This window comes from Pseudonaja textilis, chromosome 10 (assembly GCF_049901715.1).
Source record: "Pseudonaja textilis isolate UNSWEBS1 chromosome 10, rPseTex1.2, whole genome shotgun sequence".
Classification (NCBI taxonomy): Eukaryota; Metazoa; Chordata; class Lepidosauria; order Squamata; family Elapidae; genus Pseudonaja; species Pseudonaja textilis.
In genome coordinates this window covers 10,459,225-10,478,459 of record NC_141999.1, presented here as the reverse complement: position 1 = coordinate 10,478,459, position 19,235 = coordinate 10,459,225, and the positions used below count along the sequence as shown (strand labels likewise).

At 39.1% G+C, this 19,235-nt stretch overlaps 2 protein-coding genes across 2 annotated transcripts; one reads left to right on the top strand and one right to left on the bottom strand.

The window, feature by feature from the left end:
* Positions 1–1,492: 1,492 nt before the first annotated feature.
* Positions 1,493–4,413, bottom strand: ZNF593 (zinc finger protein 593). Its single transcript, XM_026702564.2, has 3 exons — positions 4,187–4,413; positions 2,254–2,316; positions 1,493–2,017 (listed from the first exon to the last, which is right to left on the bottom strand). Exons 1-3 carry the CDS (start codon positions 4,381–4,383, stop codon positions 1,885–1,887), a joined length of 393 nt encoding a protein of 130 aa, XP_026558349.1. The 5' UTR covers positions 4,384–4,413; the 3' UTR covers positions 1,493–1,884.
* A 3,928-nt stretch (positions 4,414–8,341) lies between these two features.
* C10H1orf232 (chromosome 10 C1orf232 homolog) lies at positions 8,342–16,107 on the top strand. Its single transcript, XM_026702563.2, has 4 exons — positions 8,342–8,700; positions 11,106–11,192; positions 12,639–12,736; positions 15,446–16,107. Exons 1-4 carry the CDS (start codon positions 8,614–8,616, stop codon positions 15,741–15,743), a joined length of 570 nt encoding a protein of 189 aa, XP_026558348.1. The 5' UTR covers positions 8,342–8,613; the 3' UTR covers positions 15,744–16,107.
* The last annotated feature ends 3,128 nt before the right edge of the window (positions 16,108–19,235 follow it).

Below are 19,235 nucleotides of genomic sequence, written 5' to 3'. Positions count from 1 at the left end.
CCACAAAACTTAGAACATTGATTTTGGTAGAAAACGTTACAAGGAAAAATGACGTAGAATTACCAAATTGCAAAAGTGATATAAATTAAAATCTGAATTTCTTTTGGCAGGAAAAGATGTTTGTGTGTAGATGAAGGGTGGTCAAACTGTGTGACTGGTAATACTGAACTAAAAATAAGTATGGTTCAAAACAAGAGGATTTGCTTTCCTAAAAATATAATTGTAATTATATTTAAACTGAATTGTATAGTCACATATTCACGCTTTCTATCTCTAGCCATGATGCACTGTGCCTTCTTAAATTGTTTCCACGAAGGAATCTCATTTACTGCCTACTTCCAAATAACTTTGTCTCTGATTTCAAAGATTAGATTGGAAATTGGGATATAACTCACTTCTCTGCTCTAAGTGAAAACAATGATTTTAAAAAATCATGGATAGAAGCAACAAAGGGAGATTGCAAGAGAACATGTTTCATGGCTGGCTGGGGAATTCTGGGAATTGAAGTCCACGCATCTTAAAAGTTCCCATAGTTGAGAAACATTGTTTTAGTCATTTGAATCAGGTATATTTACTGTCGTTTTTACTTATCACTTATCAAGGGAATGAGGAATTAAGTTTGCTTAGAGTGCTTGTTAATAGGAGTGATGTACAAGCCTCAGGAAGTAACTAAGGAACGGAAATTCTGACATGATCTGCACACTCAGTTCATATCATCTACAGGGCTCTTGCCTTCTCCCAGGTATTAATCGTGGCTACCCAGTCATCAAGAGGTGGTTCACTTCTATCTTTATGTTTCAGTTCTTAACCAACATTTTATCTCTGAACCAAACTAGAATTTGTCTCCCTTCCCAAGTGATTCATCAGTAGCATAGACTTGTAATGCTCCAATTTAGAGGATTTCCCCTATTGAACAACCTAAGGCACCCATTTTCAGATTCTAGACATGCTTTATGAGAGATTCTGACTCGTGCCATCAATGTGATTTTTAAAAGCTCAAAAAAAAAAAAAAAAGGTCATCGGTTACTCCTCTTCTTACAAGTTACAGAAAACATCCTTCTGTCAACCCATAAAACATTTCTATGCCTGTTTTAGGATTGCCACGAACAGAAGTGGAGAGGAAATTCGAAAGAGCACTGCAGCAGTTTGGAATCGAAAGCGCATTCCATTTTTATCTTGTAAAGATTGTAACTAAGCGACCAGAGTTTCTGCCTGGGCAAATCTCTAATCAGAGAATGTGATTGATGACTCTTGGCTATGAACATATTTTGTTGGAGAATATGAATTATGATGCACCCAAAGGGGTGGGGGAAACCAGGTGACAGTGAATTACGTGTCTCAGAATCAGCTTCAAACAGGTCGTGCTGATGTGTTCGTTCCTAATAAGTTCTTTATAGTTTTTGAAGCTTGGCTTGAGGCTCATGATTTAATTAGGGCAACTGCCGGAATCCTGACACCTTCAACACATTCAAATCAAACCCCCAAAGCAAAATAGGAAAGGATTAGCCAACCAGATTGTCGGCTCATTTATTAAGTGGGCTCAATGGAAGAGTGGAACATTAAGAGCAAAGTAACATTTAAAACCATTGCAAGAGAATCACAAACAAGCTCATTTGAACAGCACGGCTCCTGCCTCTGACTTGCGGCTGAACTCTAATTCATACCAAACAAGAAGGGGCTAAAATGTCTTTTTTTTTTTTCCATTCAAGGGGGTTGATCTTTCTCATCTGCATATACATTTCAGTATAAATACCGCAAACATACTGCAATAAATAATAGTACAACTTTAAGGATAGCATATGCCAAACCATCTAGTTATACCAATGCTTTCGCTATCTTGGTTATCTCCAGATTTTTCAGATGGAGAAAAAATGTCCTTGTGCCTTAGCCGGATTCATCCATCTCATCAAGAGGTTGTGTGTGGACTTCAATTTTCTTGGGAGGAATGTAGGACCCCATTCCTGCAGCCCTCTCAGCTTCCTCTTGGGTGTAGGGCTCCTCACTCAGCTGTTTCAATCTTTTAAAAAAACAGAAACAAATCCAAATGTTTGCAAATCCTGACATGCCAGTTGATGAAGGACACAAAACTTTAATGGAATCCCATCTTTGTTGCTACTGGCATACATTTCGATTATTTATTTGCTAGATAAATGTGACAGGTAGGCCATTCAGAAGAATGTGTTCAGGTTCAAGAAAACGGACTGAAAACAGTACTCCCTCCCCCGCCACCCAATTAAATAAAGTTAACATTACCTCTTTTTGTGAACTTTTGATCTGAAATGATCCTTCATACTTTTTAAGTCAATGAAATATCGCCTAAGAAGACAGAAGAAGAAACAAGCATGCTGTAAGCTGATGGAAACTTAGTTGGGTCTAGTGATTAAGCTGTTGGGCTACAGGCAAGGAAAGCTGAATTCTAATCTTTAGAAGTAAACAATACCTCATTCAAGGAACTGCCAAACAAACTAACACTAAACAGCCCAATCAAAGAACCTCCATCATTCCCACAAACACTAACAAGGCAACACATTAGAATATAAAATGAGATCAAACCCCACTCCCTACTAGCTCTGATGGTGTTACCTAGTTTGGATAATGGAATGTCTGTCAATATCCAAGATCAAAGAGCACTAAAGACTCACATGCGCGCGCACACACACATACAATTCTAGTCTTTCTTTAGTGTATGTCTTTGGCCAGTCACTATCTTTTAGCTATAGGAAGAAGCAAGGAGACATTTTTGAAAAACGCTGCTTAAAACCTGCATGGATTTGAGGTGGTTTGAAAGCAATGAATCAATCAATATACTAGGATATATTTTGCTCCAATGCAGTTACTAGCCTATTAGGCCAAAAATAACTACAAACCACTCCTTAATATTATTTCACTTTCTAAAATGTTCTCATCTTCTCAAGGACAGATTCTATTTACAGATAAAACAGGAAAAACTGCACTCTGCTTGTAATAGTTCCACTCCCTACCACTAACATCAAAATCTAACATCAAAGCTGCATCAACAAATGTCTTTAATAATATCTAACACTAGCCCATTTTCACCACTGATGTTTAAATCTTGGGTTTCAGATTCAAACTAACAAATCTAGGTTAGAAGGGAACCCAGATAACACTAAATGTAGTTAAGATTTGTGCCAGTAAACTGTTCAAATCAAGTTAGAGCTGTGGGCACTCAAAGAAGTCCACAAAATGGGAGGAGGGAGTATAATAGGTATGCATTACTTAATTATTTATAAAAATTAAGGAATAAAAATCTAAAAGAATTAATGGGAATAAAGTTTCCTCTGGGATGGGAAGGAGCTGTTTGAAAGCAGTGAAAGATGATGGCTGACTTGCCTCTAGCCTTTCTCAAATTTAGGCTCATTGGATTTGCTGATTAGCAGAAAAACCAAATTAATTTGCTGACTTACACCTTTGTACCTTAAGTGAGAACTTTGCTACAGGGCTATCATAAACTGCTCTCCATTCCATGCCCCTCCCTAAAATGGAAATAATGAGTTGTACAGAATTGTCAAATAAAGTTTTTAAAATAAACTTTGGCCTGCAGTTTAAGAAACTGCTTATCTTTTCTCACCACACCCCCACCCCCACAAACCTGAAAGGAAATGTAAGTTTCATCTTTGTCCCCTTTGTCTACAATTAGGGCTCCGGGTTTGGATTACCAAAATGTGTTTGGGATGGCAAAATAATGCAGAAATCTCTGGCCCTTTGTTACCACCTAGCATCTGTCTGGTTTTTTGTTTTTGTTTTGCATCTTAATTAGTTTATTTTTTAACCCCATAAAACAGGACTTCTTCAGTCCTTTCTTTGAAAAAGAAAAAAAACAGATTTTTCAGTTTTTCTATATACGTTCTGCAGCTAAAATCTTACATGTTGATAGGCAACCCTCATTTATGTTTAATGTAGCATTTTTCAAAATTGGCTACTTTCAGCCCAGAACTTTAACTCCAAGAATTCCCCCCCAAACAACATGCTAACTGGGGAATTTTGGGAGCTGAAGTGCACACATCTTACTATCGTCAAGATTGAGAAACATTAGTCTAACTCTAAGGATTTTCTATCCCACAACCGAGAGTTGGTCAGATCTAATTCTTATCTCTATATGCAAGGGGTATTCCACGGGGACCAATCCCTCCCCCCCCCCCAAAACCGCCTTTCCCTCTTGACGCACGCGCAATGCAGGCAGTAATGCTGGGCATTGCCGGGCAGGTCGGGATCCAGCTCTTGGCGCAGAAGCTTCGTCGCGTTCTCAGGCAACATGTCGTGGTGGATCTGATCCAGATCTCGCCGCCGCCGCTTCGTTTTCCACTGGCGGGCCAAGGAATGCGTCTTATGCGAACCCGTTCGACGGGAACTCTTGGGAGCCATATTCCAACTCCGAACCTCGCCAGAGAGAGAAAGGAAGCTTCACGTCCGCTTCCGTTAGGTGCATGTGACGTCATCTCATGGCGCCACCCCCCTGAGCGTTTCCAAAGTGATTTGAATATGGATGAGATGAAGTTCCGTAGCCAATCGTGGTTATGAATAAAATAACCAATGGGAGCGCCAAGGAAACAAAACATCTATGAATATATTTATATATTTCTAGATATTTAATATATATCTCCAAGTTTCCACAATTCATCTGAATGTAATAGCTGGAAAAAATAAATGACATAAATTAACCAAGTATTTGCGAGACTGGGCAACTTTAAGATGTGTAAACTTTAACTCCTAGAATTGACCCCCATTCTGGCTTTGAAAAACACTGAATTATCCTAACATCAAATATTAATGGTGCAGTTCAGTTCAAAGCCTCATTTACAAAGATACAAAAGTTTGCAATTAAACCAAATTCAGGGGAAAGGAGTTATGTAACAAACAAGCAACATGACCTGAAATTCATTAAAGGACTTCAAATGAACCAAGCATAGTTGTTTGTTGGATTTATAGCATGTGCTGTATTTCTGCTACAGAATGACATTCAAAGTTGCTGGCAATTGCATAATAAATTTATTTAACATAGTGTTATAATTGGGAATATCGGTGTGATCCTAAACAAAAAAGTGCCACCTTGGCTTTAGTGACTGGTTTCCTTGGCAGAATCATGGCTTTGTATTGCCTTTTTCCAGGATATTTTAATATGAAGCCTCTTCTCCAGTGCTAGGGCAGGGGTCTCCAATCTTGGCAACTTTAAGACTCGTGGACTTCAACTCCCAGAATTCCTCAGCCAGCTTTGCTTGAAGTTGCCAAGGTTGGAGACCCCTGATCTAGAACATCCTAATAGATTGGAGGTTGGAGACCCCTGTGCTAGAGTATTTTCACAGTACAAGCATCTCCAATTTCCTCATAAAACCATTTGAAGCCCAGCCCACTTATAATCATTCACTTTTTAAGATTCAGAATGCATGATGTAGAAAATATCTTAGAGGTCATCTATTCCAATGTCTTGCTCAGGGCAGTAATTCAGTGACTAGACTAACCCCTGAGGTTCCATTGTTTTCAATAGAAAAAGACAAGGAAGAATATTCAATCAACGTCCTGTCCAGACATCCACCATCAAAAATTTCACCTCTATTCCATACAAAAAGATGTTTCGAATTTCTCACATTCATTTATCAATAGATATGTCTGTATGACTTTCAGAGTGTTTAGTGCATTTATTACATTTATATCCTTTTCACCTTTTGTTGTTTGTTTCAACAAAAATATTTTTAAATATACTAGATAGAATTTTTTTAGTTCCGCTCTGTTGCTGCTTGTTAAACTTCATGTTTCTTATGACAGCACATTTCTTGTTCTAACATTTCTGTTATTAGCAACTATGTATTGTATATGTATAATGCAATGCAGGCTTTTGTTGAAAAAAATAAAACTAATACAGCTTCAGCCTCTGTTTCCTGATCTGATCTGCAGGTCTGAATCTACCATTCTTTGACAAGAAAAGCCATCTTCCAGTGATTTTTCAATTCTATCCTTTCTTGGAATTCCACTTTAAACCTGTAAGAGGAACATAACTAGAATGTAATTCCATCCCATTAAGAAGCTGTGCTGTAGTTCACATCTTCTTAATGCTGAGTCACAAAAGGTGACCCTTTGACCTAAGGCACTGTTGTGGTTTTTGTGTGCGCGTGTTTTCCTGATGTCCGGCTAATCCTTTGGGAAGAAAATATATATCAGGATTCCTCATCAAAAGATTTTATAAGCAAAGAGCAATAACTCCTCTAGGCTAACCAACTTTCATTTGGGCTTATTGATCTACTTTTCTCTTGCTTTCAAAGTTGATCATAATATTCTGTTTCCTGTTCTATAATGTTAATACATACAAACATACATGAACACTGCCTTACATTACAGCAGGTGATACTTCTCTGGGAAAGGGTCTGTATGACAGAATCATGAAAGATGATCTAACTGCAAAATTATGAGTAGCATTTCCCTTTTGGATGGAATGATGAAAAGGTCTCTTGGGAGATTTCGGTTTTAATGACCTTGCATCTTCTTGATTCAAATCTGCAACAAAACCCCACTCATTTCCCCAAACCCGATTGATTCATTAATAATAAAATAGGTCATGTCTCCATGATATACAAAAGGATAAAACAAATTGTATGGAAAAATACATGGTTTTCCTTCTTAAGAACCTGTAAATTTTAGATATTTAAATAATCCAAACATTATAAATAATATTATTAGATCAGTTACAAGGTGCAAACAGTGGGGTATAATGCACCAACTCAAGATGTGAAATTTGACCCCACAAGCTCTTTGGGTGAGTGAACTTAAAAATTATTTATGAATAGATTTGCATGAACACTCAAATCTAGCGGTGTTTTGTGCCCTACTTTTCCATCAAGTCAATGGCTTGCCATGGATTAACTAGCCTGATTATTTATCCCTATGGGGGATAAATGCGCTCATGTGCATCAGAGGTGGCATTCAGCAGGTTCTGACCAGTTCTGGAGAACCAGTAGTAGAAATTTTGTGTAGTTCAGAGAACCAGCAAATACCACCTCTGACTGGAGATTTTACAGTATCCTTCCCCTGCCATGCCCACCAAACCACACCCACAGAACCCATAGTAAAAAAAAAAAAATTGAATCCCACCACTGGTGTCCATACATGCATTTTGGTCTCCAGTGGTTTAGATATGTGTGGCAGTATGTAACGAAGGGGTAGGACTTAGGTTTTAGGGGGAGTTTGGGAGAGAGGATAGTTTGAGAAGGAGGCCTTTCTTTCTCACATATCAGTTCGTTAGAAAAATACTTATTTTATCTCCTCTCCCGATCTCTAAACAAGCATCAGAATTTTTTAATGCCATCATTTCCAGTGTTCCGGATGTCCTTTGAGCCACAGTCACCCTCATTAAATGACATGATAAATTAATCCCAAGTTTTAAGTTTGGACAAAATTCACTTTACAATTCTTGGCTCTAAACACACTTCCAAATAGACTTCAGCTTTGTGAGAAACCCATGTTTGGGATGTAGAATGGCTATGTGAAGTTTAGCACAAATGAATCTGTGGCATTAGCATATGGTTGTCATCACAAGACAAAGGAATAGCCAGTTCATTAACAATTCGTTATCATGTTGCTGCACCAGGTTGAGAAATAGTAAGACATTTACTGATATGGAAAGGCAGTGGACAGGCATCTGTCATTAGCTAAGGGGAGAAGGGCCCCAGCGGAAGCAAGTTGAGTGAGGAAAATAGAACACCTCCCTGCCTTCTCTTCAACAGTTAGAGCATAATCTGGACAGTAGCAATCCAGCTTCCTTGCAGGTTTTAAGACACCATTTGGACATTTGGCAGTGTGGGGAGGAGAGATTGGCATTCTGCCTAAAAGCAGAAACTAAATCCAGGAAGGAGAAGATGCTGGTCTGCAAGGCTATCAGCCCTACAAAATAATTTATCTGTCAGCGGCTATTTTAAGCCTGCTGCCTAGCTCCTACATTCCAAAGCCCGTTCTTGCAGGAGATCAGTTACAGGCTGCAGACAATGGGGTGTAATGCAGCAGCTTAGGAACACTTTCCTTGACAATTTCCTTGTGATGCCAAAGTGGGAGAAACAGCCTGCTTGGGATTAGGGAACTTCCGAAGCCAAGTGGCACATTCTGAAGACGATGGGGCTTTCTACACACACACAAAAATGTGTTTGCCCATAAAGAAAAGTTTAATGGACATGGGTAGCCTAGAAGGATTAGCTTTCCGTGTGTGAGATGAAGAAGACAGCCAAATTTTTTTTGCAGAACTTATCTGGGGGTGGGTGCCTGTTTTTTCCAAGAGCTGTCATCCATTATTATTCTGGGTCAGCCATGTATCTGATTCTACTTTGTTCTTTGAGATGAATGCCGTATGCTTCTGAATTGTTAATGAAGACACCAGATCTAAGGAGGCGGCGGCTAGAAACAGGTGTGAAGTAGCAGGACACACTAGTTTCTCGCAGAGCTACTAATATCCTGCAGAGCGTCCAAAGCAGCTGAGTGCCATGGCACAATGGCCACTGGAACTTAACTTGTTTAGCGCTCAACGCAGAAACTGAAGAAAGAACTGTAAAGCTTGAAGCTTCTCTAGCATCTGAATAAACCGAGACCCCAAAAGCTGAACTGGCTGTTGCAACAATGACTCAGGGATTCTGGAGAGTCTACAAGACAAAAGTAATGCAAGCCCTTGGTGGAGAGCTCCAGGAAGAAGATCTCCAAGATGAGGTAGAGCAATCCATAATCAGGCCTCTTCTTTTTCCTTGGTCATTGAACATGGACTTTATTAGCTTTCCCATCCATTCCAGATGGATGGACCTTCATTCCAAATATTTTCCTGCTGGCAAAGCCATTGACAAAAATGCTGGGGGTTAAAGGGCACACATCTGGAAGGCAGAGAAGAACCCAGATCATAAGTTTAGAATAGGCTAGGCTAGGCTAGGCTAGGCTAGGCTAGGCTAGGCTAGGACAGGTCAGGACAGGACAGGACAGAATAACAGAGTTGGAAGAGACCTTGGAGGTCTTCTAGTCCAACCCCTGCTTAGGCAGGAAACCCTACAGCATTTCAGACAATACATTCTACTTTCTATTTTTTATGAGAACTAATTCTTTAGTCCAGAATGGAAACAGTCAGTGAGATACAAATGACTTTAAATAATTTACTTACATTCTAACACTTGCATTTTTTTTAAACAAATAAATAAGGGGCAGAAGGTATGCTGTAAAGCAATATCACTTCTGGCATCATCTTTACATTCAAAAATGCCTTGAGGTGGACCGCATATACAGTAGGTCTCGTCTTGAAAGAGAACAACAATGGGAGGTTGTTACCCAACTGATTCTTTCAAAATGAGACTTTTTCTGTTTGATCAGGAAAAAAAACCTGCAATGATAAGCTGAGATGGTTAAGATAAGCTGGGACAGGACACTAAAGGAAGTGGTAAAAAACAAATAACCAATCTGATCGCTGATCAAGTGGTTATTTCTGACTACAGGTAGTCTTCAACTTACAACTGTAATGGAGCCCAGAATTTCCATCATGACAGTTATAACGTGAGGCATGCAAATGTGGAGGGATTGATGGGCATTTTTTGACAGAAACTGGCCAAAGTGGCTGATTTCCAGCCAAAAAAGCCCTGTAAATCATGTCATGTGACCATGGATTGCTGCAACGAGGCATAAAGTGAGTCGGATGCCTAATGCTGGAAATGTGGTCTGGTGACCATCAGCGGGGGTGGGTTGCTGCCCTCAGAACTGCGGAACTGCATCATAACTGCATTGGGAGCGTTTGTGGCAACTTTGAATCGTCACTAAGCTAAGAGAACTTACCTGCAGCGAAACTCAAGGTGGCAGCTTTTTCTGAATGGGTAATTCTTTCCCCAATAGCCAGCATGTGTGCATGATACCAAAACCAAAAGTTCCCCCAACCTTAGTTGAAGATGCAGTTGTGTCCTTTGATTTAAGAAATCCCTGGTGATTGATTGAATCGGATTTTTTTCTATCATCGACTGGCCTATCTAAGCCTGAACTAATTTCTCTGTGATGCAGGAAAACAAACAACATGCCTCCCCCCACACCTCTTAGGTAAGGGAAGCATTGGAAACTTCATAACTTTAGGAAATTTGATATCTGTCCCATTCTGGAATGAAGTTGCTCATTCTGCCCAATCACAATAGCGAGATCACCTTTGCAAATCATTAAATAATCACCAATATTTTTTTGTATGTGCACCGATCTGTTTTATATACAACTGCTCTTATCTGATCAGTAGAATTTTGTTATACTGTCTGCAAAATGAGGGAGACTGGCTGCCCACTGACAATCCACCACTAATTATATTATCTTGTCTGTTTAATGTTCCTTGTGTCAAGGCTCCAACAAATCCACCCTCATTCAAATCAAAAGTCTCTAACTGCATCTCAGAAAAAGTAAATTGGTTTATTAGAAATTGCCATGTTGGAGCGTGGCTGGGTGCAGCTGATACTAAATCACACCATACACTTCCCCCTTAACATTGGTCTTTCCCCTAGCCCCTGGATGTGACTTCTCCAGTGGGATACATCCATCTCCAAGAGTCATCCATCATGCTCCCCAACAACCTTATAGTCCAACAACTTTGGGCTGCCAAGGTGATTACCTAGGCATTTCAAGAATTCCTTGTTTTCCTCCACTCCCTTTTTCTGGCAGCTAAACAGAGCAAAGGAGTATCTTTTTAATTGATACCTTGTTTGCAATGCTGGTCTGAGACCATAATATAAATTGTTGTTATTATTAAATAATCTTTGAGATGGGGGAGGGGAGATGTTGAAAGATGATTTGCAACACTTCATTTAAAAATGGAGTAAGGCAGCTCAGCTAACTTTATTCTGCTCTCTCTACTGAATAGAGCCACAGATTCCTATTAAACTTTTTTTTATTAGTTTATCGAAGTATAAAATACAAAGAAGAAAAAAACATGGAAAAGTAAGAAGAGAGGAAGGGAAAAAGAGGGGGTATAGTGTAATGGGAGAAAAAGAAAAAAGAAAAAGACAATCCAACTCTATTGACTGGAGCTACAGATTCCTGTAGAAGCAAAAGGCCACTGTTGCCTGTTCTTGCACCAACAATTCTCAAAAGATGATCTCTTATTTCAGAGCGAGAATCCTCAGCTGGTGGAAACGACAGACTCCATAATGCTGTCAGAGGAGGGACTGAACTCAGTTTCTCAATTGGCTCGGCGGGTAAGAACAGTAATTATCTTCATCCAAAGAGCTTAAAGTATATTTTAGACTTCTGAAGTTATTGTTGCATTACAGACAAAATGGCTGGAAAACTTTGAGGTCCAAACAAAAAGCAACTCGTGACTAAAGTTATGATCACGCGAGAACAAAATGGCTGGCTCAGCCTCTGAGAGGAGGGGAATTTGAGAGGAGGGGAATCTGTCAACTCTAGGATTATCAATAACAATTATGCATCAACATCTTTCCAAAATCAGCATGGTTTTCAAAAAGATTGTGCAGAAATGTTTAAATTGTAAATGAAACGTTGCTAGTTGGGCCAATAGGAGAAAGCTGCCCTGTGGTGTGAAAATATGTTAGTATGAGCAGAATAAAAGAAGGAATAATGGGGGGAAATTAAGTGAAAGTGAAGTTTTCATCCAAGTGACAGGTAGTTAATTGAATTGGATTGGATTGGATACTTGATTTGGCCAAGTGTGATTATACACACAAGGAATTGGTCTCCGGTGCAGATTGATATTGACATAAAGGACATTTCAGAATCGAAGCTATAAAATAAAGGGATTTCTTTTACTTGAAAGAAAGAGTATTGCAAATCTATTCAAAACATTAAAAGGCAGAGACGTCATGATGATTACAAAGCTGAATATTATCAGTGCCATGGTCTTCCCAGTTGTAACAGATGTTATGAAAGCTACAAAATCAGAAAGGTAGAATGAAATAAACTGGATGCCTGTGAATTGTGGTGCTGGAGAAAATTATTGAGAATATCTTGAATTTGCAAAAAATAGGTCATTATTTAGTCAACCCAATGAAAGCACTAATAATGAAACAATCTGGAACGCATAACGCAAACAGCCAAAAATCATTACAGAAGCCCAATGACTGAATAGGATAGTACTGGAGAAGACCCTTTTTCAGAAGATGATCATCTTGGGGGACTTTGAAGCAAAAAAAAAAGGAGGGATGGAGCAACCACTTGTGGTCCAAAGGGGTCACCCACTTCTGACCACGAACTATCCATCATCTCAGATATTTTTTACTTGGCCCCAAGGAAAGGATTCATCTCTTACTGAGCATCCCAAATATGCTTTTTCAGAAGGCAACTAGACTTTCTTGTTTTTTCATGGAAGACATTTCATTTCTCATCCAAGAAGCTTCTTCAGTTTGGACATCTTCAAGGAAAAAATAAGAAAGTCCAGTTGCTTTTTGAAAAAGCACCTTTGTGACAACCCTGAGTTGGATGGCTGAGAATCTCCATAGAGTCTTATTGTTGAAGAGTTGAAGAGTTCCAGCACACTATCCATTACAGCTCCAGAAAGAAAAATAATCATACAAATGCTTGATTTGAAGGGAAATTGCATTGAGGAAAGGACTCTGAAGTTTGTCTGAGGAAACCTCTTACAATGATGTCTACCCACATCCCAATTGTCTGATTTTGGTATGTAGGTCCAGGGAGCTGGAGTCAAAGGCTGGAGGACTATGTCATCTTTGTTCAGTCGGGAGGATGAAGATCAGTTGCTGGCTCCTGAACCATCTGCTGACCAGTAAGAGATATCTAACTAATTATAATTCTTAAATTGCCTGAATGGGGCAAATATGAAGATCAGTTGCTGGCTCCTGAACCATCTGCTGACCAGTAAGAGATATCTAACTAATTATAATTCTTAAATTGCCTGAATGGGGCAAATATACACCTTCATATCAATCACTTTTTATCCTCTTTGCAGTGATTTTCAACCTTGATAACTTTAAGACATGTGGACTTCAACTTCCACAATTCTCCAGCCAAGCCAGATAAATATAAGGAAGTTGAAATCCCCATATCTTAAAGTTTTCAAGGAAACATTGTTTTAGAGAAATAACATGTACACGGAACCATCCCTTTACCCGGAATGCCTGTTCATTTTTATAGTCGTAACAGGCACTCCTCCCTCTAAACTCAGAGATGCTCCAAAATCTGCAAAAAACAAAAATATCAGCCATCAATCAATTCACATTCCTGGCACTTTGTTCAAAACCACAACTATCCTGAATGTTTCATTTCCTTATGTTTTTCTGATATGAGCTGTTCGTGTCTACAATTGGCCGAGAAAGCTACTGCTGCCCAAAGAATCAGGAAGGAAATGCACTGGGCCTTCAGCTTCCTTATTTTTGTCTAGAAATAAGAGTTAGTGTTTTGTTTTCTAGTCACCCTCACCTTGCAAAACCAGATTAATATTAAGGGGTGTGTTGGCTTGGTTTTTGTCTCATTGTGGTTGACGCTTTTGCAATTACGTATAAATATGAGACCACCCTTGGAATACTGCATTCATTTCTGGTCACCATGATATAAAAAAGAAGTTGAGACCCTAGAAAATGTGCAGAGAAGAGCAACAAAGTAAGAACTCTGGAGGTTAAACTGTACAACGAATGATTGAAGGAATTAGGTATGTCCAGTCCAGGGGTCCCCAAACTTGACAACTTTAAGACTTGTGGACTTCTATGCTGGCTGGAGAATTCTGGGTGTTGAAGTCCACAAGTCTTAAAGTTGCCAAGTTTGGAGACCTCTGATCTAGTCTAACAAAGAGAAGGACTATGGGTGATATGATAGCAATATTTAAAGGACTGTCACAGAGAAGAGGGAGTTAACCTATTCTCCAGAGCACTTGAAGGTAAGCCAAGAAGTAATAGGTAGAAGAACATTAAAGAGAGATTCAACTTAGAATTAAGAAATTTTCCTGACAGTGAGAACAATCATTCCATGGAAAGGCTTACATCTGGAAGTTGTGGGTGCCTCCATCATTGGAAGCTTTGAAGAACAGACTGGACAGCCATTTGTCCAGAATGGTATAGGTTCTCCTTCTTGAACAGGCAGATGGATTATTTCCAAGGTCCATTCCAACCTATTATTCTATATGGATATAGCCATACTGGTGCCCATTGGAACAGGGTCCCTGCAAACTAATTGCAAACATTCCACTTTGCCTAGCTAGAATCAGTCAGCTGTTCCTTTTGACCTTCTGCCCTCCAGTGGGTCAATAAAATATGGCACACAATTGTTGAATGGAGTCTTCAGCCTCCAAGAGTCATTCATTCATTCATTCATTCATATTTATTATAGGCGCTCAAATCCAATGGATGTTTAAACTAAACCTTCAAGCTATACAAAAACTCTAGAAAATATGCTCTTTATTTTTATGGTATCCATTAGCTTCCATTTATCATTTTAAAAAGCTCAAACGAGATTAAAATGGTAAAAATGACAATTATTAATCTATGAAAGCAAAGCAATATCAGATATAACAGTGAAGATCTTAAGCGCCTCTAGGCCAGACAAGGAATAATGGATGGAAACTGAACGAGGAGAGATTCAACCTGGAAATAAGGAGAAACTTTCTGACAGTGAGAATAATCAACCAATGGAACAGCTTGCCTTCGGAGGTTGTGGGAGCGCCATCACTTGAGACCTTCAAGAAGAGATTGGACTGCTATTTGTCAGAAATAGTGTAGGGTCTTCCGCTTGGGCAGGGGGTTGGACTAGAAGACCTACAAGGTCACTTTCAACTCTGATTATAACTGGGAAAAGTGCTCTTTAGGAAAATTTCTAAGCAGGCATTCAAAATTCACAAGTGGCAACAACCATAAAAAAGAGAGAGAGAGAGATCTACTATAAGAAAGGCCTTCCTTTGCACATTGTACTATAACCATTCTCCCAGGTAGGTTCCCAAACATGCCAAGCTCAAGATATGGTCCAGATAGTATTGTATTGGTACCTTAACATTCTTTAGGATTATTATGGACTAATGTTAATGCAAAGCTTTTTAGGATTAAGGTCACATTTCCAGATAGTTTCCCACTTAACTCAATAGGTGTTTTTTTTTTACTATACATTCCATCTATGATAGTTTAGATAAGCATCTCCTATGAAACCAAATCAATTACTACAATATTGTTTTAGGGAAGATCAGAGAATATATTTTACATGAGAAACATCCATTTTAGTTTCCATTACTCTTGGGAAGGGTTGGGGAAACTTATGTCTGAAATTCTGGTGAGCCATTTCCACTTGGCCAAGAAACTGAGATGAGCAGTGTGTCCAACTGACAGGAGAACCTTTAACGGTAGCTTTGCTTCCACTAAGAGCAAGATCTGGCTTGGCCTTAAGCAGCTTCTTGTGCTTCCAATTTTATTCTTAGAATTTGGGGGACTTAATTAACATACAGTCCAATGTAGTTTTAACACCTCTCCTTTCCCAAATTCTTCTCTCCTTTCAGTCCTCTAGCTGCAAAACCAGCAGAAGAAGCAGCTGAGAAGAAGACCGCTGGCCTTTGGGATGTCTTTGCTACTAAGTGGCAGCAAACTTCAGCTCTGGAAAAAATGACTGCCAAGGTGGACCCCAGCGAAGAAATGGTTGAGGGCAGCGTGGGTTCTGGGGTGATGCCTGCTGAGGAAGTCAGTGACCTTGGCCATGACAATGATCTACGAGACGCTGAAGGTGTGGCCTTCAAGTGGAGCTTCCTAACCAACAAACTGGCTGAGTTGAAGAACAAGAATATTCCCAAAAGTAACTAGGACAGACACAGAAATGGAGGACTTTGAGTGAGTGATCCTTTCTCAGTGGTAACAATATATATTATTATTTTCCAACAGCTTTCTGAAAAAAAGTGCTGGGCTTAATGTGAAATATTCAGTTCCAGATATGGGTGTTGTTTAGGATAATAACTTTATGAAGCCTTTACAGAGTGTATGTCTCCAATGCCTTCATTCCATTTCTCTTCTTTTCTCTTTATAAGACTGTTCTTAGAATAATTATATTAATGGACACTTAAGAAAATCTCCCTTGCCAGAGACTGCTGACTATCAAAAAAATGAGCATCTCCTTCTCTCTTTCCACATTCATCTATTTTGATGGCACTAAGAAAGCAGCTGTTGCAGAACAATTAATCCAAGAGTCCAATCTATAGCAGTCTACAAGCTGATTCTGTGATAACTTGCTGCAATTGATAGACTTGGATGGAGAAGACCTGGATACAGATCCCTGCTCAGCCATGATGAGACCTGAACAAGAGATCTCACAGACTTATGATGATAAAAGGGGAGAGCTCCATGTATGGAAATTCCAATCTCTTCACACAAAGAAAAGTATGATGCAAATGTTGACCACCAAAAGTAGTTAAATCTGCGCACGGAGACACTTTCCAATAACCGATAAAGGCATTTCGAGCTTGCCAAGGAGATCTCAGAGGTGCTTGGTGCTGGTGTTTGTAGTGCTGTTAGAGCATGGAAATTCTGTTTTCCTGTAATTTCCAAGTTTATTTATTTATTTATAGGATTTATGTGCCGCCCATCTCATCCAGAGCTGAAATTCAATTCCTGGTATCTCAGGAATGGCTGAGGAAGATCTAAAGCCCTGAACAGCTGTTGTAAACAACATAGATGGTACCAAGCACCAAAGATTAAAAGCAGCTTGATCTTAGGGAGTTTCCTTTATCCCTGTTAGACATAGTTATGAGGCAAAGTGCATACCTTGTATGTAAACAAAGTCTCCAGTTCAATCCCTGGTATCTCTTAGCAGGGCTGGAGAAAAATCCAGTGTAAAATCCCGTTTTAAGGTTGGTTGGTTTGAAGATTATTTCAGATCATCCTCAAATCTGGTTGGGGAATTATAGTGGAAGACAGCGCCCAAATCAGGGTAAGATAGACTTCTAGATTCATAGCTTATGGAAGCTAGTAGTTCAGGTAGACAAGGATTATAACCCTAAAATGTGTCAATAGATTGGAGACTCATTTGGCTAAATATGTGGAGTAAGAGAGAATCCAGGCTACAAAACTAGAGTGTCCAAGATTCTGCTACAATCTTCATCTATTCCTGGCACTTCTATTTAACTGGACAAAATGTTTTTCCTCCTGCAACATGCATGGGCAACAGGTGACTTTCAGGGAGTAATTAGCCTCTAACCGCTCAGCCCAAATCTTTATGATTAATGGTGCAGCATGATGGGGAAAATAATAAAGCTTCAAGCATCTACTCTGTAATGAGATCCTTGTCTTCTATGAACCAAGAATCATCAAAAGAAAGATTGAAGGATTGAAAGATTGACAATTCTGTCTTATGGATCTCCACTCTCAAAATGTTTCTGTTGAAGCTGGCACCATTTTTAACAAAGATAGTACCCCTGGATTCACAATGCTGGTTTGTCATGCTGTGTAAGACTATCTACATGTGAGTTCAGTGGTTCTCTGCAGAATTTTCAGTCCTGAACTACTACAAGCAGACATTGGACATAACTACCTCATTAACACCTTTGAAAACATCATTGAAAACATCCTAATCTGTAAGGATGTTCTAGACCAGGGGTCTCCAACCTTGGCAACTTTAAGGCTTGTGGACTTCAACTCCCAGAATTCCTCAGCTAGCAAAGGAATTCTGGGAGTTGAAGTCCACAAGTCTTAAAGTTGCCAAGGTTGGAGACCCCTGGTCTAGATACTTATCTAGTGTTTCACTGCTTGAGAAGAGGCTTCAGTTCAAACATGGTGCCTCTGCTACTCTTCCCCCTTCATGATCTGTCCCAAGTAATATTTAAATCAAGTGTGTTGAAAATTAAATATGTTAATAGCCAGAAATAGCTTCAGACTGATCATTGTCTTTTATGTCACGGAAATGTAAGTTCATAGATAATTGTGGACCACTGCTAAACCTAGTCATAATTCTAATTTTAGGCATTAAAAGAGATTGGTTCAGACTTCTGCAAAAAAATAACCTGTTAGAATTTAGTGAACCGAAGGCTCCGTTCAAAGACAATTAGATCACATCACCACTTGGAATAGGAGAAGAGAATCAAATTGCTGTTTTCTCCTTGAAGCCTCAGAAAGGGGATGTCTCTGAATCATTTCAACATCCACCAACACTTTTCTCTGAGCAGATAGTTGGACTCAGTTAGATTCCACAATTTGGATCAACTCAACTCACTGCATTAAATGAATAATTTTAATCAAATCTTGGGCGATGTGCATGTTTTTAGTCTCTGCCTCTTTCCTACAGCTTGCTGCTGGGAGGAAAGACAACAGAATATCAGAGGGAAAGGAATTGGCATCCATACTGACCTCGTAGTCTGGCTATAGTCATATCTTGGTTCAGCCACACATATTCAAGATCCATCAGAATATACTCAAGATTTTCTTGATATGCAGCCCTTAGAGCAGTGTTTCTCAGTCTCAACAACTTGTGTGGGGTTCTAAAAGCATCCAGGCTGGGGAATTTTGAGAGTTGAGGTCCACATATCATAAAGTTGCTGAGATTAAGAATCTCTGTCTTAGAGGCAGAGGAAGATGGTCTCTCCTTAGCTATAACTAAACTATAGTCTGTAAGCCTTTTGCACAAGGACAGCAAAGGTATACATAAATAATTTTTCAAAGAAATTAGGTGTTTTGCATACTTTTGCAGTGTTATCTATGTTGCAGATTAATTATTTTGTTTTTGCTCATTAAGGGGGAAGACATGACGTAGGGTTCCTAAAGGACAGGAAATGTTCTACAGCGTCTTCGACTCTTGCAACTGACCACGTTTTGAAATATAGGCTTGCAAAATTATAAAGTTTGGAAATGTAGTTGTTCAAGTTGTTCATTTTAATGGAATCTTGTATTTTCACGGAATGGGCTAGAATAAATTGCCTATTCAGAGTAAATATAGTTTTTGTATAAAAGGATTGTGATATATATAGTTACCACAAGGTGGCAATAGATAAGGCTGTCATCAGAACTTAAAAACTTGTTAACTTTCTGCAGAACAATAATCTAGAGTTTGTCAGACAGTATTCATCACTCGTAGGCTGCAATTTTTCATGGGCATTCAATGGAAAGTATCAATTGTCTTAGGATGCATATAAGATCTGTGCAAGCACGCTGTTTCTGAGATGAGCCTTCAATTACAATAAACCTTCAGTTATAAAAAAAAGGTCACCTTTCACAAGCTGATACCATAATAATGTCTGAGATTTTATGCATCCACATTATTAAAGATGAAGCTTTATCATTTATTTATTTATTTATTTGATTTAAGAAATG